This window comes from Ranitomeya variabilis, chromosome 4 (genome assembly GCF_051348905.1).
Source record: "Ranitomeya variabilis isolate aRanVar5 chromosome 4, aRanVar5.hap1, whole genome shotgun sequence".
Classification (NCBI taxonomy): Eukaryota; Metazoa; Chordata; class Amphibia; order Anura; family Dendrobatidae; genus Ranitomeya; species Ranitomeya variabilis.
The window spans coordinates 208,805,649-208,829,108 of NC_135235.1; the positions used below are offsets into that span (position 1 = coordinate 208,805,649).

The following is a 23,460-nucleotide window of genomic DNA, read 5'->3' on the forward strand; positions in this document are numbered from 1 at the left end:
AGAACGGGGCCATGCGACCCAGGGAAAAGGGGCTGTGCGACCCAGAGAAAAGGGGCCGTGCGACCCAGAGAATGGGGCCACGCGATCCAGGGAAAAGGGGCCGTGTGACCCAGAGAAAAGGGGCCGTGCGACCCAGAGAAAAGGGGGCCGTGCGACCCAGCGAAAGGGGTCGTGCGACCCAGGGAAAGGGATCGTGAGACCCAGAGAAAGGGGGCCGTGTGACCCAGAGAAAGAGGCAGTGTCACCCAGAGAAAGAGGCAGTGTGACCCAGAGAACGGGGCCATGCGACCCAGGGAAAAGGGGCCGTGCGACCCAGAGAAAATGGGCCGTGCGACCCAGAGAATGGGGCCACGCGATCCAGGGAAAAGGGGCCATGTGACCCAAAGACAAGGGGCCGTGCGACCCAGAGAAAAGGGGGCCGTGCGACCCAGAGAAAAGAGCCCGTGTGACCCAGAGAAAGAGGCAGTGTGACCCAGAGAAAGAGGCAGTGTGACCCAGAGAACGGGACCATGCAATCCAGGAAAAAGGGACCGTGCGACCCAGCGAAAGCTGTGCGACCCAGCGAAAGGAGCCGTGCGACCCAGCGAAAGGGGTCGTGCGATTCAGAGAAAAGGGGCCGTGCGACCCAGATAAAGAGGCCATGCGACCCAGAGAAAGGGGCCGTGCGACCCAGCGAAAGGGGGCCGTGCGAACCAGAGAAAGGGATCGTGAGACCCAGAGAAAGAGGCCGTGTGACCCAGAAGAAAGGGGCCGTCTGACCCAAAGAAAAGGGGCCTTGCGACTGGTCAGTATTTTATCACCTATCCTGGGGGAAAGCCCTTTAATAGCATTTTTACATTTCAGGGAGTAAGTGCACAGATATAATAGAGAAAAGGGGACATGCGACCCAAGGAACAGGACCTTGCGACCCATAGAAAAGGGGCCGTGCAACCCAGAGAAAGGGACCTTGAGACCCAAGGAACAGGACTGTACGTCCCAGAGAAACGGACCTTGCGACCCAAGGAACAGGACCGTGCGACCCAGAGAAAGGGACCTTGCGACCCATAGAAAAGGGGCCGTGCGACCCAGAGAATGGGGCCACGTGATCCAGGGAAAAGGGGCCGTGTGACCCAGAGAAAAGGGGCCGTGTGACCCAGAGAAAAGGGGGCCTTGCAACCCCAAGAAAGGGACCTTGCGACCCATAGAAAAGGGGCCGTGCGACCCAGGGAACGGGACCGAGCGACTCTGAGAACTAGACGATGCGACCCAGAGAAAAGGTCCTGCGAACAACAGTTAGGGGCCGTCCGACCCTGGGAAAGAGACCTTGGGACCCATAGAAAAGGGGCTGTGCGACCCTGAGAAAGGGACCTTGTGACCCAGAGGAAATGAGCCGTGCGACCCAGAGAACGGGGCCATGCGACCCAGGGAAAAGGGGCTGTGCGACCCAGAGAAAAGGGGCCGTGCGACCCAGAGAATGGGGCCACGCGATCCAGGAAAAAGGGGCCGTGTGACCCAGAGAAAAGGGGCCGTGCGACCCAGAGAAAAGGGGGCCGTGCGACCCAGCGAAAGGGGTCGTGCGACCCAGAGAAAGGGATTGTGAGACCCAGAGAAAGGGGGCCGTGTGACCCAGAGAAAGAGGCAGTGTGACCCAGAGAACGGGGCCATGCGACCCAGAGAAAAGAGGCCGTGCGACCCAGAGAAAAGGGGGCCGTGCGACCCAGCGAAAGGGGCCGTGCGACCCAGAGAAAAGAGCCCGTGTGACCCAGAGAAAGAGGCAGTGTGACCCAGAGAAAGAGGCAGTGTGACCCAGAGAACGGGACCATGCAATCCAGGAAAAAGGGACCGTGCGACCCAGCGAAAGCTGTGCAACCCAGCGAAAGGAGCCGTGCGACCCAGTGAAAGGGGTCGTGCGATTCAGAGAAAAGGGGCCGTGCGACCCAGATAAAGAGGCCATGCGACCCAGAGAAAGGGGCCGTGCGACCCAGAGAAAGGGATCGTGAGACCCAGAGAAAGAGGCCGTGTGACCCAGAGGAAAGGGGCCGTGTGACCTAGAGGAAAGGGGCCGTCTGACCCAAAGAAAAGGGGCCGTGCGACCCAGAGAAAGGGGCTGTGCGACCCAGAGAAAAGGGACCATGTTACCCAGAGAAAAGGGGCCGTGTGACCCAGAGGAAAGGGGCCGTCTGACCCAAAGAAAGGGGCTGTGCGACCCAGAGAAAGGGGCTGTGCGACCCAGAGAAAGGGGCTGTGCAACCCAGAGAAAAGGGGCCGTGCGACCAAGAGAAAAGGGGCCATGTGACCCAGATAAAGAGGCCCTGTGACCCAGAGAAAGGGATCGTGAGACCCAGAGAAAGAGGCCATGTGTCCCAGAGAAAGGGGCCGTGTGACCCAGAGAAAGAGGCAGTGTGACCCAGAGAACGGGACCATGCAATCCAGGAAAAAGGGACCGTGCGACCCAGCGAAAGCTGTGCAACCCAGCGAAAGGAGCCGTGCGACCCAGTGAAAGGGGTCGTGCGATTCAGAGAAAAGGGGCCGTGCGACCCAGATAAAGAGGCCATGCGACCCAGAGAAAGGGGCCGTGCGACCCAGAGAAAGGGATCGTGAGACCCAGAGAAAGAGGCCGTGTGACCCAGAGGAAAGGGGCCGTGTGACCTAGAGGAAAGGGGCCGTCTGACCCAAAGAAAAGGGGCCGTGCGACCCAGAGAAAGGGGCTGTGCGACCCAGAGAAAAGGGACCATGTTATTCAGAGAAAAGGGGCCGTGTGACCCAGAGGAAAGGGGCCGTCTGACCCAAAGAAAGGGGCCGTGCGACCCAGAGAAAGGGGCTGTGCGACCCAGAGAAAGGGGCTGTGCAACCCAGAGAAAAGGGGCCGCGCGACCAAGAGAAAAGGGGCCATGTGACCCAGATAAAGAGGCCCTGCGACCCAGAGAAAGGGATCGTGAGACCCAGAGAAAGAGGCCATGTGACCCAGAGAAAGGGGCCGTGTGACCCAGAGAAAGAGGCAGTGTGACCCAGAGAAAGAGGCCATGTGACCCAGAGAAAGGGATCGTGAGACCCAGAGAAAGAGGCCATGTGACCCAGAGAAAGGGGCCGTGTGACCCAGAGAAAGAGGCCATGTGACCCAGAGAAAGGGGCCGTGTGACCCAGAGAAAGAGGCAGTGTGACCCAGAGAACGGGACCATGCAATCCAGGAAAAAAGGACCGTGCGACCCAGAGGAAAGGGGCTGTGCGACCCAGGGAGCAGTGCTCTGCCACCCTGTCCTGAATGCAGTGGAGTTGCCCACGCTCCTATAGGTAACTAATGGGAGCAGAGACCCGTATACCCATTTCTGCCCCCTTCAGGACCGAGCTGCTGAGGCCTTTTTTTCAGGGTACCAGAGCCCAGTTTTGGGATTCCTCGGGTCCCCAGAAGTTGCCCCCAGCAATAACAGATTTATCCCTTATCCTATGGATAGAGAACAGGGTGACATTTTGGGGCATAGCCCTTTGGTTTAGTGGCTGAGCCCCCGCTTACATTCCTCCCCCGAGGCGCAGACAGTTGGCCATCACTAGCGCCATTCGCCTCAGAATGTGGAAATGATCTGCGTTTGACGACCCCTTTAAAAAAAACAAAACCCTTTTCTAGCCGTCACTTTTTTTGTAAGTATGAGGTCTTGTTTTCTGCGTCTAGTTATCGTCTATCCAAAATTTCTGGGAAAGTTGGCGGCAGCTAATTTTAATCGTTATTACATTTTCCGTTGTCACCCAACTTTCCCAGGTTCCTGAAGAGCAGGGAAAGGACGTAGCGCTGCGTACAGGGGTCACATGTAGTGCATGGTGGTCAGCACTGACTTCTATACATTCTGGAGGCCTAGTAACTAGAGTGGCAGCCATTTTGGTTGTCACCCAGCTTTCCCAGGACCAGATATCACAGCTGACGTGAATTTTCTCATGAACGCCCTCAGAATGAATCCCTGCATTAGTGACTAAGCCACTGTGTGACGTTTCTCAGTGGCCACGTGATCAGCTCTGACCCCAGAGCCGCAGTCACAGTCTGTCCCCCACACCTGACATGCTCCCTGCTTACAAAGCCCCCTCTGCTTTCTCATTGGTCAGCCTGCACGTCATTCAGCTCATAGGGGCGGGATCTCTATAAATATTCCTTCATGATTGGACACGCTACTTATTATTATTCATCTAGCCTCGTTCTGCCCTTCTTAGCGACCATTGCCTAGCGACGCTGTCCATCTATATCCGCCGAGAAGTAGGTGGGGGTAACGCGAAGCGCTGATTGGTTAGCTAACCGTCTATCAAGGCGATAGGGGGCGGCAACCGAGACGGATCAAGGCCCTGATTGGCTACTCGTAGTGTCCGTCATCGTGTGATTACTAATCGATATGTCCAATCGGTAAAGGCCGCGGGGCGGGGCTTGGACCCGCGATATCAGATTCACCGTCCTGCTAGAGAAAATCGAAGAATATCAGAAAAATAAACAGTGACGTCCGGGAATCGCTCACCGATCGTATCGCGCCTACAGCCGCCGATATTTGCCGATTTGATATCGATATTTAACGAAAAACGGTGCGAAGAAATCCTGCCTGATTCTGGGCAACACAATCCGTCCGGATCGCAGGAGGAATCGGAAGGAGCATCGCCGATTATCTCCGATATTAGAGGTGAGGCGGCGGCAGAGGGGCTGCGGGGGCGGGGAATCGCGACCAGCCAGCACATAATCGATATATCGCAATGGATGTGACGCGGCCGCCGGCTCTGCGCATGTGCGGTGTGGAGGAGTGACGCATCACAGCTGGGTACAGTGTAAACTTGCAGTGTGTGTACAGTGTGTGTGTGTGTGTGTACATGTATACAGTGTGCACAGTGTGTGTGTATGTATACAGTGTGTATATGTGTACAGTGTGTGTGTGTATATATGTGTACAGTGTGTGTGTGTATGTATACAGTGTGTATGTATACAGTGTGTGTGTGTACAGTGTGTATGTGTACAGTGTGTACAGTGTGTGTGTATGTATATGTATGTTTGTACAGTGTGTGTATGTATACAGTGTGTGTGCATGTATACAGTGTGCGTGTGTGTATATACAGTGTGTGTATGTGTACAGTGTGTGTGTATATATGTGTGTAGTGTGTGTATATATGTGTGTACATTGTATGTGTACAGTGTGTATATAATATGTATGTACAGTTTGTATTGTGTACAGTGTGTGTAATTTGTACAGTGTGTGTATATATAATGTGTATCTACTGTGTGTGTATAATATATAGTAATGTGTGTGTATAGTATATATAATACTGTGTACAGTATGTGTATAATATATGTAGTGTGTATAATATGTGTGTATGCGTATAATGTGTGTGTGTGTACAGCTGTGTGTATATAATATATGTGAGTGTGTATTGTGTACAGTGTGTGTATAATATATATATTAATGTGTGTGTATAGTATATATAATAGTGTAAACAGTGTGTGTATGTGTGTTTACAGCTGTGTGTATAATGTGTGTGTGTATGTGTATATATAATGTATACAGTGTGTGTATAATATATGTAGTGTGTGTGTATAATATGTGTGTACAGCTGTGTATAATGTTTCTACAGTGTGTGTGTTCAGTGTACAGTGTGTGTGTATACAGTGTGTGTTTGTACAGTGTGTATATAATATATATGTGTACAGTGTGTGTATCTACTGTGTGTGTATAATATATATTAATGTGTGTATATATGTGTGTGTGTGTGTATCTACTATATAATTGTCTAAGGGTCACTTCCGTCTTAGGGTATGTGCACACGTTGCGGATTCTGCTGTGGATTTTTCCACAGCGGATTTGGAAAAACCACAGTGCAAAATCACTGCGGTTTTCACTGCGGATTTTCCTGCGGTTTCTTCTGCGGATTCCTCTGTGGGTTTTCAACGGCACTTTCCTATTGGTGCTGGTTGAAAACCGCTGCGGAATCCGCAGAAGTAAGTGACATGCTCCTTCTTTTTTTCCGCAGAGAATCCGCGCTGAATTTTCCGCAGCATGTGCACTGCGGTTTTTGTTTTCCATAGGGTAACATTGTACTGTACACCGCATGGAAAACTGCTGCGGATCCGCCGCAAAAACCGCATCGTGTGCACGTAGCCTTACTGTTTGTCTGTCCTTCTGTCTGTCACGGATATTCATTGGTCGCGGCCTCTGTCTGTCATGGAATCCAAGTCGCTGATTGGTCTCGCCAGCTGCCTGTCATGGCTGCTGCGACCAATCAGCGACGGGCACAGTCCGATTAGTCCCTCCCTACTCCCCTGCAGTCAGTGCCCTGTGCCCGCTCCATACTCCCCGCAGTCACGGCTCACACAGGGTTAATGCCGGCGGTAACGGACCGTGTTATGCCGCGGGTTACTCACTCCGTTACCGCCGCTATTAACCCTGTGTGACCAAGTTTTTACTATTGACGCTGCCTATGCAGCGTCAATTGTAAAAACATCTAATGGTAAAAATAATAAAAAAAAATAAAAAATCATTATATACTCACCTTTCCCGCTCCTCGCGACGCTCCAGGCAGGTTCCGGTGGAAGGATGGTCTGCGAAAAGGACCTGCCATGACGTTACGGTCATGTGACCGCAACGCCATCACAGGTCCTGCGCGAGAAGGAGGCGACAGAACTACAAGGGGCCCTCGGAAGGTGAGTATATGTTAATTTTTAATTTTTTAACCCGTCACACACGTGGCTATATATATATATATATATATATATATATATATATATATATATATATATATATATATATATATATATATATATATATTATACATATATATATACTACGTCGCTGGGCAATATACTACGTGGCTGGGCAATATACTACGTCCCTGGGCAATATACTACGTGGCTCTGTGCTGTATGCTACGTCACTGGGCAATATACTACGTCACTGGGCAATATACTATGTGGCTGGGCAATATACTATGTGGCTGGGCAATATACTACGTGGCTGGGCAATATACTACGTGGCTGGGCAATATACTATGTGGCTGGGCAATATACGTGGTCTGTGCAATATACTACGTCACTGGGCAAAATATTACGTGGCTCTGTGCTGTATACTACGTCACTGGGCAATATACTACGTGGCTCTGTGCTGTATACTACGTCACTGGGCAATATACTACGTGGCTCTGTGCTGTATACTACGTCACTGGGCAATATACTACGTGGCTCTGTGCTGTATACTACGTCACTGGGCAATATACTACGTGGCTCTGGGCAATATACTACGTGGGCTGGACAATATACTACATCACTGGGCACTATACTACGTCACTGTGCAATATACTACGTCACTGTGCAATATACTACGTCACTGCAATATACTACGTCACTGCAATATACTACGTCGCTGTGCAATATACTACGTCACTGCAATATACTACGTCACTGTGCAATATACTACGTCACTGTGCAATATACTACGTCGCTGTGCAATATACTACGTCACTGGGCAATATACTACGTGGCTCTGTGCTGTATACTACATCACTGGGCAATATACTACGTCACTGGGCAATATACTACGTCACTGGGCAATATACTACGTGGGCTGTGCAATATACTACGTGGCTCTTTGCTGTATATTACGTGGCTGGGCAATATACTACGTGGCTGGGCAATATACTACGTGGCTGGGCAATATACTACGTGGCTGGGCAATATACTACGTGGCTGGGCAATATACTACGTGGCTGGGCAATATACTACGTGGACATGCATATTCTAGAATACCCGATACGTTACAATCGGGCCACCATCTAGTAGTATATATAATGGTGTATACAGTGTGTGTATAATATATGTAGAGTGTGTGTGTACAGCTGTGTGTGTATAATATGTGTATACAGTGTGTAGTGTGTACAGTGTGTGTTTGTACAGTGTGTGTTATTAATGTGTGTATGTGTGTGTGTATAGTAATTATAATAGTGTATACAGTGTGTGTACAATATGTGTGTGTGTACAGCTGTGTGTATGTGTGTGTGTACATTGTGTATATGTGTGTACAGCAGCTATATGTGTGTGTGTGTGTGAGCGCCATCTGGAGGAATGATTGATTTTTGCTGCTTTTCTAGTGCAGGGATTTTCCGCTGGATACAGACAAATTCTCTCAGGACAAACTGGGAACGAATTTCTACAAAGCCGATTCAATTAACCCAGCAGTGTGTTCTTTGTGTTTTGAGTGAGTGTGTAAACCAAGAGGAAACCTGTGCTACTCACTGAGCCACAGCGCTACCCACCAAGCCACAAGCTGCTTAATGAGCTACCATGCTGCTTAGAGTCTCTGTGCTTTCCACTGATTCACCCTGTTTACCACCAAACCACTGTTATGCAAATTGAGCTACCCTGCTACCCTCTGACCAACCCTTCTGCTCACCGAGCCACCCTGCTGCCCTCTAATAAACCTTGCTGACCAGCCCTACTGCTCACTGAGCCACCATGCTATTCCTTGAGCCACCTGGCTACCCACTGACAATCCCTGCTTCCCACCGAGCCACCATGCTACTCCTTTACTGACAAACCCTGATGCCCGCCAAGCCACACTGATACTCCTTTACTGAAAACCCTTCTGCCCACCGAGCCACCATGCTACTCCTTGAGCCGCCTTTCTGGCCACTGAGCCACCATGCTGACCTCGGTGTTGCTCACTGAGCCCTACGTATTGATTATCTTAAGAATGGAGAGTTGCTCATGTGCAGATTTCTCTATTCACTTCTATGGGAGATCCAACAATAGCCAAGCAAGCAAAGCGCCATAAGAGTCTGCAGGGGAGCTGCATACAAAAAACGGCAGCAGACGTATAGTCAGCAGCTGCAATGCTGTTCCGTGTTACTTTATTGTAAATGCATTGGATCAATGAAATCTGTTCACATTGGCACCTCTGGCGCATGGTGCTGCCCTCTGCGCCCCGCCTCCCAGCGGATCAATGGGTTTCATTAGCACAACACGTTTTTGCATTTTTCGATTCTATGCTGTTCCACATTGATGGAAGTAATAGACGATTGTGCGACAGTTACCCGGCTTGTGATTCACGTCCTCGGCTGATTGGTGTTGGTTTCGCCGCTTGTACAGTTGTCTTTTGTTACTTCCTCAGGTGTTTGGACGTCAGTCAAACCATGCAGGCGGCGGAGGAGGCCTGTGCCCAGCTGGAAGACGAGCTGCTGTGTAAGTTTGGACGTAATGTTAATACACTATGCTTGTGTGCTGACCAATTTTATCTTCTGTCATATACAGCAATTTTACACGAGCTGAGTTTAGCAGGGCTAAGCTGAGTTTGATGCCCACTGCTGACAGATCAGTCATGTGAAACTGTAAATGCCACTCTGTTGATGCATAAAGTAGAAGATAATCCTTTGCCATATGCATGAACTGAATTTAGTACAGCAAGTTTACATCATTCATCTGTTAGCTGAATTCCATCAGAGCCAACAGTCCTGCACTCCATTCCACCTAGGCAGTAGAGAGCTTGAAATATATATTGTGGAAGCACAGGCACCACTGATCTGTCATCGGACACAGCTCAGCCGTGCTGATTTGAATTGTTTGGGGTCTCGGCTCTCAGAAATAACCATTGTAGAAACACAGGCAAGCTGAGATCTGCAGGGCTGAGCTCTGTTTGATGCCCATTGCTGACCGATATATTATGTGAAACTGCAAATTCCGCTCTTTTGATGCATAAGGCAAAAGATAATCCTTTGCCATATGTATGAACAGAGCAGAATTTCATCCATCAATTTTACATCATTAATCTGTTAGCTGATTTCCAGCAGAGCTCAACAGTCCTACACACCATTCCATTGAGGGATCTTGAAATAACCTATGTGAAAGCACAGCTGAATTGGGATCTGAAGGGCTGAGCTGTGTTTGATGCTCGATGCTGACAGATCAGTGATGTAAAACTGTAAATTCCACTCTGTTGATGCATATGGCAGAAGATAATCCTCTGCCATGTGAATGAACAATGTAAAACTGTAAGGCTATGTGCACACGTTGCAGAATTGCCGCAGAAATTTCTGCGGCAGTTCTGCAACTCCCTTCCGCGGGTATAACACATGCAGAATTGGCATGCGTATTCCCGCTAAACACTAGCTACAGATCGCTTGGAAAAATGTTTGACAGGTTGGTCACAATTGTCAAACATAGTGTTTGACACGTGTGACCAACTTTTTGCTATTGATGCTACCTATGCAGCATAAATAGTAAAAAGATGTTAAAAATAATAAAAAAAAATAAAAAATCGTGATATTCTCACCTTCCTGCGGCCCCCGCAACCTTCCCGCTCTTCACGATGCTCCCGGCAGCTCCCATTCCCAGTGATGCGACAATGACCCCAGATGACGTAGCGTCATGCGAGACCGCTACGTCATCACAGGTCATTGTCGCAAGGCATTATTGGGAACAGGAGCATCGCGAGGAGCGGGAAGGCTGCGGGGGCCGCCGGAAGGTTAGAATATCAAGATTTTTTATTTCAATTCTTTTTTTTTTTTTTTTTTTACAGGTATATGGTTCCCAGGGTGGAGGAGAGTCTTCTCTCCTCCACCCTGGGCACCATCCGCTGATCATCCACTTACTTTGCGCATGGTGGGCATAGCCCCATGCGGGAAGTAAGCGGATCAATGCATTCCTATGGGTGCGGAGTCGCCACGATTCCGCACAAAGAATGAGCATGCTGCGTATTTTTCCGCGATGCGATTCCGCCGAGGAAAAATGCACAGCATTGCAAAATCCCATTGAATTCAATGGGCTGTGTTGTGTATGTGTTTTTGCCGCAATTTCGCGGCAAAAAACCACAGCAAAAACGTATACAATCTGCAACGTGTGCACATAGCCTAAATGCCACTCTGTTGCATATGGCAAAAGATAATCCTTTGCCATGTGCATAAACAGAGCAGAGTTTAATCACATCACTGATCTGTTAGCAATGGGTGTCAGACACAGCTCAGCTTTGCTGATTTGAATTGGTTGGGGTCTCAGCTCTCGGAAATAACCATTGTAGAAACACAGATGAGCTGAGATCTGTATGGTCTGTGTTTGATGCCCACTGCTGACAGATCAGTGATGTGAAACTGCAAATGCCACTCTGTTGATGCATAAGGCAGAAGATAATCCTCTGCCATATGCATGAACAGAGCAGAATTTAATCATGTCACTGATCTGTCAGCAGTGGCCATCAAACACTGCTCGGCCCTGCTGGTTTGATTGGTTAGGGTCTCCTCTCTTGGAGTGCTGAAATGAGGGGTAGGAATGCTCAACCGAGCTCTGATCTTCTCTGATAGCTAAGGACAGACTCCATAAACTTCTGATGGGGGTTCGTCTGGGCTCTTCTGCTACTAATGCCCAATGGACCCCGACTGTTTCGGCTTCCTATACCCCTTAACGTTCCAGTAATCCCATCCTTCCTCTCCCTGTAGTTTGTGAAGATTGCCGCTTGTACTTCAGAGACTCCTGCGCCCAACATGGAGCACCAACCTTTATCTTGGACACATCGGTTCCAGAAAATGTACCGTCTCGTGCTTTACTTTCTCTGCCAGAAGGACTGGTGGTCAAGGAAAGATCTCAAGGAGGCTTCGGTGTCTGCTGCACAATTCCCATCATTCCCCGGGGTTGCATTTTTGGCCCATACGAAGGCGACATAATAATGGATAGGAGCGACTGCACTGTCTACTCATGGGCGGTATGGGTACTTCTTTATTTCCAGGATTTTTTTAACAGTATCTTATATGTAACAAATCCTGTAAAGTGGAGGCTAATTATCAAGGTCCTAAAACCTGAGGAGCCGCAAAAAAGGTCCCTCTGCTCATGTTGTATGTGTGAGATCAGGGAGGTCCAGTTTCTGATTTTGGATTGGCGCTCAGAAGTTTTGCCTCTTTTGAATTAATTTATTGAGTTCTAATATAATGTTTATTTAAAGGGGTTATTCCCATCTTCATTGGTGAATATTTGTTTGGCTAGAGCTTGTAAAGACAAGCATTTTTTCAATTTACTGCTAATTAAAATTTTCAGCCGTTTTTGAGATATTAACAATTTTTGCTTTTGTTGCCGAGGAGACCGACCACCGCTGTTTGCTAGTTTGTAAGCGCTGCGCTGAAGCTGGTCGGGATTAGGAGGTAACGGCGCGCACCAGCGATTCTGGTTAGCTTCTAATCAGCACTTACAAGCTCAATAGAAAAGAGCTTGTAAACACTGCAAGTTCTGCTGTCCAGCAGCGGTGGTCGGTCTCCCAAGGCAACAAGCTGTAAACAAAAGAAAAGTGTGAATATCTCAAGAACGGCTGAACATTTTAATAAGCAGTAAATTGCAAAATTGCTTGTATTTATAATCTCTATCCAAAAATCTCCGTTTATGAATATGGAAACGGCAGCCAGTGACATCACAATCACCAATCTCCAAACAAATGACATCACTCTTCCTAAAATAGAAGTAATGACATCACTGTTCCTAAAATAAAACTGATGACATCACCATTCTCCCCAAAAAATGACATCAGTCCTATTTTAGGAACAGTGATGTCGTTACTTCTCTTTTAGGAAGAGTGATGTCATTTGTTTGGAGAGTGGTGATGTCATTAGTTCTATTTTAGGAACAGTGATGTCATTACCGCTGTTTTGGAGAGTAGTGACCTCCATAAAGAGCAGCTGGCATGCAGAGAGGTGTGAGCTGGCGTAACCTGACACATTACAATATTACTATAAAATCACTACACTCCACATCTAAAAAACAAAAATGTATCATTTACCGTACATTTTTGCTTCTTATATTAATTTTTTAATTTTTATATATTTTTGCTTAATTTTATAGTTGTATTATTTATTTGTATATGTGTAGTTTTGCTTATATTTTTATCCTATTTTTTTTGCTTTTATTTGTATTTTTTGCCTTTTGAATATTTATATATTTGCCTCTTCTGATTATTGATCGTGCAGATTAGGGAAAACGGATCCTATTTTTACATTGATGCCAGCGATGACTCCAAAAGCAGCTGGATGAGGTAAGTCCTGACATTCACAGGAAGACCCCAATATCAGGAAAGATTATTGGGGGGAGATAACGTGGAGGTGCACATATGCACTTGTGCCATTTTTTACATTTATTTTTTGTTAGATATGTGGCGTGTGCATCTACCGAAGAGGAACACAATCTGACCGTGTTTCAGTACCAGGGGAAAATCTACTATCGGGCGTGCCAGCCTATTCCTTCGGGCACGGAACTCATGGTGTGGATCGGGGAGGAGTATGCCAGGACCCTGGGGCTCAAATTAGGTAAACATGACTGGCATTATGATGGTGGTCCACAGGATCTCCCCTCTTACTATTACCTATCGGGAGGTCCGCCGACAGCACAGCTCACCCCGACCAAAAATAACACGAGAGGAGTCCACTTGGCATGATCAATTCCAGTCCATGGGACTTTAGTGGCCTCCACTTTCATTTCTGGAGTAATTTCCACCACTTTTATGGCACAAATTATGATGAATTTGACTGCCAGGCTTCACCACGTTCCATCCCAGCTCCAGAACTGGTGTAAAAACACCAGAAGTCTCAACATTTTTGCCCAACTTCGAGTTGACCAAAAATTTTGTGACCTTTCAAGGCCAAAAAAAAACGGCAAATTCTGACGATTTGAAGCCATAGTGTATATTTCTTGGATGTTTAGAGGGATTTGGTCACTTTCTATATTATGGACCTGATTCATTATTGCATTTGGGCCTTTTTTGTCTAGTTTTTGTTCACCAATTTATCATTTTAAGATGTCACTTTTTTGCCTTTTGTTCTTAGGTGAACATTTTAAATATGAGTTTGGCGAGAAGGAACTTCTGATGAAGCTTTTTCAAGACTTGCAATTGAAGACCCTCGATTCTTTACCCAATCGCATATCTACCCGAAGTCAGTACGCGTGCAACAATATGGTCACCCCTTTAATACAGTCCCACAAACAGAATTACCCAGTAAACAATATCGGCCATTCTTCATCTGGCTTCCAGCTACTTGAGGGAACTCAGAACTTAGTAAGCCTTGGTCGAGCCCAGAGCCGTTATTGGACTTTTTTTGGTTTTCAAGGTGACGCCTACGGTCGAATTATGGATAAAACAAAGATTATTTGCAAACTTTGCGGCGTCAGGCTTTCCTACAGCGGCAATACCACTAACTTGAGGCAGCATCTTATATATAAGCATAGGAGAGAATACAATGAATTAGTGGGAACCCAGGGAGCAGTGGTGGAGCCACAGAAGAACATTGACTCAGCCTCTCCTCGTGAGCTGCCATCCAGGGCTGTCGTGACCCCCACTGTCGGGAGAACCACCAAAGCTGTGGCGGATTTTATTGTCCGTGACCTAATGCCTGTTGAAATAATCGAAGGTGAAGGCTTTGTGCAAATGTTGTCCATTCTAGATCCCAATTACAAGTTACCAGCAGCATCTTTTTTGGCTCATACGATCCTGCAAGAGATGCACCTTCAAGCCAAGATGAAGGTGGTGGACTTGGTGAAAAATCTTCAAGATTGCTCCGTCAGTCTCGACCTGTGGAAACATAGCGGCTCACTGTCCTACCTCACGCTCACCATCCACTACGTCAACGACACTTTTGAATCTAAGAATATGGTGCTAACAAGTCGGGTTGTTTCCGAAGACCTTTCCGAAGAAAGCCTGAAGTCGGTTCTTCAAGATGTCACGGAGGAATGGGGAATACGGGAGAACACGTTCTTCGCTGTGGGACTCAACAGTCCTTCTGTTAAAATAGCAGCTTCGAAGGTGGGATGGAAGTCTCTGCCGTGTGTGGGACAGGTGTTGAAGAACTGCATTGAAGCTATCCTCCAGCACCATACCATCCAGACCACGTTGGATCGGTTCCGACGATTGATAGCTACTATTTTCTCATCGGCAGCTCAAAATGAAGAGTTGACCACTCACGGGCCGGTTTTGAAGGTCCATTTAAAAATGTTTCTGCGGGACGGTACGAAGTGGTACAGCATCTACACTTTGCTGCAGAGCATAGTCGACCATACTAAGTTTTTTAAAAGCTTAATCGAGACCTTGAACGAAGACGGGATTTCTCTGCAGCCAGATGACTGGTCAATACTCCAAGATGTCGTAGATATCCTTAAACCCTTATCCATCGCTACCTCAACCTTTACCAAAGATCAATTTGCCGGATTGTCACTGGTGAAGCCGGTGATCACCAGCCTGTTGTATAAACACTTGGCACCGAACGAGTGGGACTCTGAATTTTCCAAGAACATCAAAAAGGCCATACATGAAGAGCTGAGTTTTAAGTATTCAAATCTCGAAGTCAATCAGGTTCTGAACTTGGCATGTGCCTTGGACCCTCGTTTCCGTGGCCTTGATTTCCTCAGTCAACCAGACCGGGTAGAGACCCTTCATTTGTTGAAGCTCGAGGCTTCCAGCGTGGCAAAAATAACCACAACTGAACCAATCTGTGTTACACCAGAACCTCAAAACTCAAGACCACCATCCAAAAAAGCCAAGCAGGACTCTGGCATCGAGTTTCTATTGGGAGACTTGTGTAACGTAAGAAATATTTCGGTTAGCACGGTCAACCAACAGGCAGAGCAGGAGATAAGTAGCTTCCAGACGAGCGAGGCGTCTTCTTTATGCCAAGACCCATTACAGTGGTGGAAGATGCACCACACCCAATATCCTCTCTTGGCACGGGCAGCCCGTAAACTGCTGGCTATCCCTGCCACTTCTGTACCCACAAACTGGTTATTCACAGATGCTGGCCTGGCGGTGTATCGGAAGCGTTCTGCCCTTACTGCCGAACACGTTGACATGCTGGTCTTTCTCAATGGCAATAGGTTATATCTGTGATCGTCTGATGGTTGGTGCTTCACTTTGTGCCTCTCCCAACTCCTACTGTAGCCACCGTTAGCAAGTGGTCCATCGTATATCCTCCAGGTCGGATCTAGTGCTTCCACTACTTTCCTAAAACTTTCCATTACCCCTCCACAGAGAGTGAGAATGCTAGTCTAAGAAGAGGTTTTCATAGGTACCCATTCAAATGGAGACATTTATTCTCAGTGAGGAAAGGAAAGCGTAGGACCTGGTAGAGAGATGCCGTAAAGTGGCTACCAGGTACACATAAAATTGGCCATTTTTATGCGCTAAACGCTCTCATTTTTCATATTTCTAGTGCAGTAATGCAGTTCAATTTTCGTGTTTCATGTTGCATGTTTCAGCGCTACAGTGTGCTGCCTTATTTGCTTGACTATATAAGAGTTGGTGACTCTAGGTTCAGCACCTGTTCACACTTAGTCTATGTTTGGATGTGACGGTCAGTTTTTTCAAATTAATTCAATTGTATTTTAGGCAAAAAAAAATTGTCATTTTTTTACATTCTAAAAATTACAAAAAGGGAAATGCAAAAGTTTGGGCACCCTTGGAGATTTGTGTGCTCAGATAACTTTGACCAAGGTTTCAGGCCTTAATTAGCCTGTCAGGGTAATGGCATGTTCACGATCATCAATAGAAACGGCCAGGTGATGCAAATTTCCCAGCTTTATAAAAACCCAGCCTCCTCTAACCTTGTGCCAACAAACAGCAGCCATGAGCTCTCTGAGAATGAAAATGGTGACGGCCACAAAGCAGGAGAAGGCTTTAAGAAGATAGGAAAGTGATTTCAAGTTGGCTTTTCCTCAGTTCGAAATGTAATTAAGAAATGGCAATTACCAGTGGAGGTCAAGATAAGGTTTGGATGACTAAGCAAAATTTCAGTGAGAGCTGCTTGTAGGATTTCTAGAGAGACAAATCAGAACCCCCACTTGACTACAAAAGACCTTCAGAAAGATTTAGCAGACTCTGGAGTTGTGGTACATTGTTCTACTGTTCAGAGACATCCGTAGAAATATGGCCTTCATGGAAGAGTCATCAGAAGAAAACCTCTCCTGCCTCCTCACCATAAAATTCAGCATCAGAAGTTTGCAAAAAAAATCTAAACAAGACATGCATTTTGGAAACACGTAATGTGGACCGATGATGTTAAAATAGAACTTTTAGGCCACAATGATCAAAGGTTTGTGTGGAGTAAAAAGGGCTCAGAATTTCAGGAAAAGAATATCTCACCAACCATTAAGCATGGGAGTGGATCAATCATACGTTGGGGTTCTGTTGCAACCAATGGCACGGGGAACATTTCATGGGGAGAGGAAAAAATGGATTCAATGAAATTTCAACAAATTCTTGGTGCAAACATAACACCATCTGTAAAAAAAAGCTGAAGGTGAAAAGAGGACGGATCCTACAAATAGATAATGATCCTAAACTCACATCAAAATCCACAATACACGACCTCAAAAGGCGCAAAGTGAAGGTTTTACAATGGCCCTCACAGTCCCCTGATCTGAACATCATTGAAAATCTGTCACTAGACCTCAAAAGAGAAGAGGATGCAAGACAACCCGGGAATCTCACAAAACTGGAGGAATTTTCCAAGGAAGATTGGCTGAAAATCAAAATCCCTCAAAAGAATTGAAGGACTCTTGTCTGGCTACAAAACGTGTTAACAAGCTGTGATACTTTCAAAAGGGGGCGCTACTAGGTACTAACCATGCAGGGTGCCTTTTTTTTTTAAATGTAAAAGATGACAATATATATATATTTTTTTTTTCTCCTAAAATACAAAGTAAATGTGTAATCTGTAACTTTAGGCCTTTTTGAGATCATTTCATCTACAACTTTGATTCACTGTTTACAATAACAGTAATTTTTTTTTATAAGGGGTGCCCAAACTTTTACATGCCACTGTATTTGGCATACATTTCCGTTCCTTTCCTAGACAGTATTGTAAGCACAGCCGAAACTGCCTCCCAACCTCCTTTGCATTTACCAGAGCAGAGACCTGCTGCAAAAGGAGACCAGCTAAATAACTCCTTTAAGCTTTATTTTACAATCGGACAAGCCCTTTAAAAGAAAGAATAGCTTGTAATGCGCAGTTTTATATTTGACTAGTATTATGTGGGGATCTATATGCCTGATGGTATGGGAACTTACAGTGCTCCCGTTTCCTGCAGCTGTAGTTCCTCAGATGGCCACAAGGGGCAGCTGATATTATGAAGCTAGCTAGTGTTTGATTTTTATGTCCTAACTTTATTTAAATTATTATACAAACAGCTTCTAATACTTAAAGGGGTTGTCTACCATTTGGGGATTTTTTTTTTTTCTGAAACACACGTTATATGTGGCTAAAAATTATTTTTGCAGTGGGGTTTCATTACCAGTTCTGCACCGTTTAGCTTTTACAGGCTCTCTGTTTCCTTGCACAACATTGTCATAAATCAGCCCATAAAAAGACAAATAAGCGTTACAAACCTCCCATCAGACCATTATATCCGGCTCACTGATGGATTCTCAGTTAACTCCTTCTACAGCCAGCAATAAACCGTTCAATACAGAAGCTATAGGATGCAAGTTCGGCAAAGTTTTTAATGAAACCCAATGGCAAAAATAATTTTTGGTCCAAAATGTATTAAGGTAAAAAAAAAAAGTCCAGAAATTTACAATAAGATTTTTTTTTTTGCTAAATTTTATGCGCAGAACACAAGGAGGGGGCGATCAGCTAATGACGCCTTCCTTCTCATCTGTACCCGTTTACTAGACGGTGCTTCAGGAACGGCATTCACACTTTTGGCTTCTCCGTAGTCGGTGACATTTTTGGAGACTGTCAGGAAACTGCTGTTGACGGATCTTAAAGTTAAAGATCTGTAATCAGAAGGCAGCCTGCTTGATGACCGTTTCCATTTAGCAAATTTTTTTTTTTTTGCAAGTCCTTCCTTATTTCAGTGAAGGCATGATGGGAAAAAAAGACCTAAAATCATGCTCTGTTACGTTTATGGAATATGCCGAGCTTCCCTTGCGGTGATGATAAAACTACTGTGTTGGTTAAGTACATGGTTATTATCACTGACAGTTAATCTTAGTTGTTTATTGTGTGCCTGATATTCACTAATTATGTAATTGGAAGTTCAGGCAGTTATTTTGCCCAGATACTTTACACTGCACTCTGCTTCTTCTCATTGGCTTCTGCGTGTAAGCATGAGCCCACCAGAAATCACCAAGTCACTAAGTACAAACTTCATTTTAAAGATGAAGAAGTGGAAGTTTTGATAACTTCAAGTTTTAAACACTAGGGGGAGCAGCTGCTGAATTTTGCCATGGAAACCTAGTGAACTGCTAGCTCGCTTTACTACTGCTGTAAATGTGGGCAGGATCTGCTCATGTGTGTGCCATCACTGCTCCCCTTTTGGGCGTTTGCAGAAGGATAAGGGAGGATGAAGTTTAGGCTTAGAGTGCGGAAACAATTTGTTGGTGGTCAGTCTCGCCAAGGATGGCTGGCGGCATGAAATCTGTTAGTTGACGTTGAGCTGCTCACGCTGTCACATATGATAGGTCTAGATACATGGCTCTGCCATGTCGGTGTAAGGCCTCATTCAGTTGTTTGTGATGCGGAGACGTCTGAATGAGGCATTTCCCAGAAATGGTGCAGCAAGAAAAGTCTTGGAGACAAGAATGGGATGTTTGGATTATGGAGGATATTTTTTTTAGATCATTAGCAGAATGGATAGGGTGGTAGATGGATACATGTGGAGGAGATGTAGGGCGGTGCAGAAGATGGGTGGGGTGGTAGATGAGGGAGGAGATGTAGGGCAGTGCAGAGGATGGGTGGGGTGGTAGATGAGGGAGGAGATGTAGGGCAGTGCAGAGGATGGGTGGGGTGGTAGATGAGGGAGGATATATAGGGCGTTGCAGCACTGTGCATATGATGGGTATGGTGGTAGATAGCTGAGGGAGGAGATGTAGAGTGGTGCAACACTGCAGAGGATGGGTTGGTAGGTGAGGGAGGAGATGTAGAGCAGTGCAGAGGATGGGTTGGTAGGTGAGGGAGGAGATGTAGAGCAGTGCAGAGGATGGGTTGGTAGGTGAGGGTGGAGATGTAGGGCAGTGCAGAGGATGGGTGGGGTGGTAGATGAGGGAGGATATATAGGGCGGTGTAGCACTGCATATGATGGGTATGGTGGTAGATAGCTGAGGGAGGAGGTGTAGAGTGATGCAACACTGTGCAGAGGATGGGTTGGTAGGTGATGGAGGAGATGTAGGGCAGTGCAGAGGATGGGTTGGTAGGTGAGGGAGGAGATGTAGGGCAGTGCAGAGGATGAGTTGGCTGGTAGATGAGGGAGGAGATGTAGGGCAGTGCAGAGGATGGGTGGGGTGGTAGATGAGGGAGGATATATAGGGCGGTGTAGCACTGCATATGATGGGTATGGTGGTAGATAGCTGAGGGAGGAGATGTAGGGCGGTGCAACACTGCAGAGGATGGGTTGGTAGATGAGGGAGGAGATGTAGTGCGGTGCAGCGGATGGGTTGGGTGGTAGACGGAGATAAGGCAGGTAATGGAAGGCAGTGAGGCTTAAAAAAAAACAAGAAACTTTTCAACTTTGTGCCGCCTGTGCCTGCGTGGGCCATGGAGTAGCCTGTGGATCCAGTTGGATGCCGAATGATGAGTATTAGTTTATTTTAATCCCCCTGGCAACACACTTTTTTTTGCCCAGAAAACTCCTTAAACTTCATATTTTTATGGTATTGTAAATGGATACAAAGAAAAGTGTTGGAACACTGGGATGCGAAGATCTGTGGTGCTGTAGGACAACTTTGATAGAACTAACATTTATCTACGTGGCTTACACACTCGTGTGACATGCAGTGTTGGGCCTCGTTCAGATGTCAGTTGTTCACGCATCCTGTACGTGTTTTTCACCCTCCTGCTTTGTACATACAAGCGACGACTGACTGTTACATGACCTTCTAGTGCGTATCTAGATTGAAGGACCATAAAAGACTGAGGCGACTGTCGGATAGATGGCTGCGTTACGATGGAGATATGGATGATGTGATCAGGAGAATGAGCTTTAATTACTTCCATCTTCCATGACCCCGAGCTATGTGGTTGTTCTTGGTCGTCTATTGTTATCTTGTTCATCTGTATTGAGCGGATGAAGTGTGCGAGATAAATATTTTACATTCTCCTGCCTGTAAATCAGTATTCATAGTCTTCATATTGCAGCTCCTCGTGACCCACTTACTGTGTTTATGAAGCTTTTCTGCCTAGTTTAACCCAACTACCGAGAGTCCTCATTATATATTATATTTTCCAAATCCTTTATTAGGGAATTCATAGATTTAAAGGGGCTCTCCGGTGACAAAAATTTGTCACCGTTATCCTTACTGATTAGTGGGGGTTCCACAGCTGGGACGTGCACCAGTTAGCAGAACGGGGAAAGTTTATCCCAGTTGGAGTACTTTTATCCTTGTTACAAAATGGTGCGGCAGAACAGATGCCCCACCACCACTCCATTTGTCCTTCATGGGGCTGGTGGAAAAAGCTAAGTGCAGCACTCTGCAGCACTCTAGATAGTTGGTGTGTGTATATGCACTGGCGTTCCATTCTGAGGGAAGTCAGACGGCCGTATATCTCAGGCAAGGATCGCAGTGCAATGCTGGGACTGGCTGTTGGCTCTCATGATCCAAGTGTGACCGCATATATTTCTATGCAGCTGTCACGCTCTGGTCAGGAGAGCTGACGGCCAGTCCAAGCATTAGGTTACGACTCTCACCCGTGTTATATATTGTTTAACTCTTCCCTAAAGGTACCTTCACATTAAGCGACGCTGCAACGATCTAGACAACGATGCCGATCGCTGCAGCGTCGCTGTTTGATTGCTGGAGAGCTGTCACACAGACCGCTCTCCAGCGACCAACGATGCCGAGGTCCCTGGGTAACCAGGGTAAACATCGGGTTACTAAGCGCAGGAATGCCAATGCGCATGGCCAACCATCTGTGGTGTTGTAGAGATCTTCACTTGGCTTTTTCCGGCAGCCTTATGGAGAAGGAATGGAGAGGTGGTGGGCATCTGTCTTGCCACTCCAGTCCGAGCATTGCGTTGAGATCGTCGCCAGAGATATACGGCTGTCTGAGTCTTTCCCAACGATGATACAAGTGATTTGTTTTGATTGGTGTGGGTCCTAGTGGTTGGCTCCCCACTGATCGTTAACTTTATCACCCCACACCTCTTGATCTCTTGCTTGAGTGGGGTACGGATGTAATAGAAAGCATAGGCTTGATATTGAATCCGTACTCTGAGCTGCACACTTCTCAAGGGAAGGTGGTATATTAGTGACTGGTTGGACCCTCACCGACCTGTTGTACTTTTATAAAGGTGATTAATTAGAACAAAAAAAATACTAATATTACTTTTTTATGGAAAAAATCTAATTAAGCTTAGATGAGCCGTTTGGGGGACAAAAGCGCAACCACTCGAAGCAGTATCGACTGGTAAGGTTCGTAGAAAGTGGAGTTTGTACTCACTTGGCGGAGTTGGGTGAACGCACAACACCTGTAGATTTGTGTAACGCTTCTGTGGCCCCACGGCTGGAGAAGAAAAACGTCTTCCAGATGATTAATAGGAGAGGAGGGCGATATCACGTTGACAGTATATGAGAAGCCTTTTGTGTTTCAAAATGGTTCTTTATTCTCCCAACGTGTTTTGTCGTTGGATCTTCGCCTTTCTCAAGGTGAGAAATGAGGCATCGACACGTGTTAGGCAATAAAGAGCCATTTTGGAACACAAAAGTCTTTTCGATTGTTACAACGCGTTTCGGCACCGGAGTGGCATCTTTCCTAAGGTGAAAAATAAGCCATTGAAACGTATTGGGCAGTAAAGCACCAACTTGGAACACAAAAGTTTTATCAGTTGTTCCAACGCGTTTCAGAACTGGAGCTGTGCCTTTCCCAAGGAGAAAAATGAGGTGCTCATGTTTCAGAACTGGAGCGGCACCTTTCTCAAGGGTGAAAGAGGTGCTGAAACGGGTTGGAACAATAACGAACTATGTTGAAACACCAAAGGCTTGTCATTTACCGCAGAATATCGTTCTCCTCTACTATTAAGCTTACATGACCCGTTGTTTCAGGAGTTAGTGTTGTAGTGTTGACTCCTTTATGTTTCCGACTTGTTCCCTTTTGGAAGAAACCGAGAATCGTAAGTTGGGAGCTCGTCCGGGATCGGGTTCAAAAGCTACTTCAACAGTCTTCAGGTCATTTCACCATTACAAGGAGATATGATTCTCAGTAAGACCAAGTTGTCCTACTATATAGCAATAGGCGGTGCCAATTTATAGTACGTTTTATTATGCAGGTTGATGTACTTTGATAGATTTTTTTACTTTCTTGAAATCGTCTTTTCTTGCTGCCTATAATAGTCCATGTTTTATTTTTCCAGTCCTGTGTAAAATACTTAAAAGTTGAACTATCATTTCTCTGGGCAGTTAGGTCCCTGATATAAGGCACAGTTATGGTATCGTATAGATGGTGTTAATGTCTATTGTATTGATGGAGAAATATCAGTGTCTTTATGTATGTGTCACAGGAAGATGGTTCATTTGTCTGCTCATTGTG

At 46.3% G+C, this 23,460-nt stretch overlaps 1 protein-coding gene across 1 annotated transcript; it reads left to right on the plus strand.

The window, feature by feature from the left end:
* The first annotated feature begins 3,503 nt into the window (after positions 1 to 3,503).
* Positions 3,504 to 22,176, plus strand: LOC143770310 (E3 SUMO-protein ligase ZBED1-like). The gene is made up of 6 exons (XM_077259809.1): positions 3,504 to 4,631; positions 9,096 to 9,166; positions 11,413 to 11,675; positions 12,925 to 12,989; positions 13,103 to 13,260; positions 13,777 to 22,176. The coding sequence occupies exons 2-6, from the start codon at positions 9,118 to 9,120 to the stop codon at positions 15,825 to 15,827; spliced, it is 2,586 nt and encodes an 861-aa protein (XP_077115924.1). The 5' UTR covers positions 3,504 to 4,631; positions 9,096 to 9,117; the 3' UTR covers positions 15,828 to 22,176.
* The last annotated feature ends 1,284 nt before the right edge of the window (positions 22,177 to 23,460 follow it).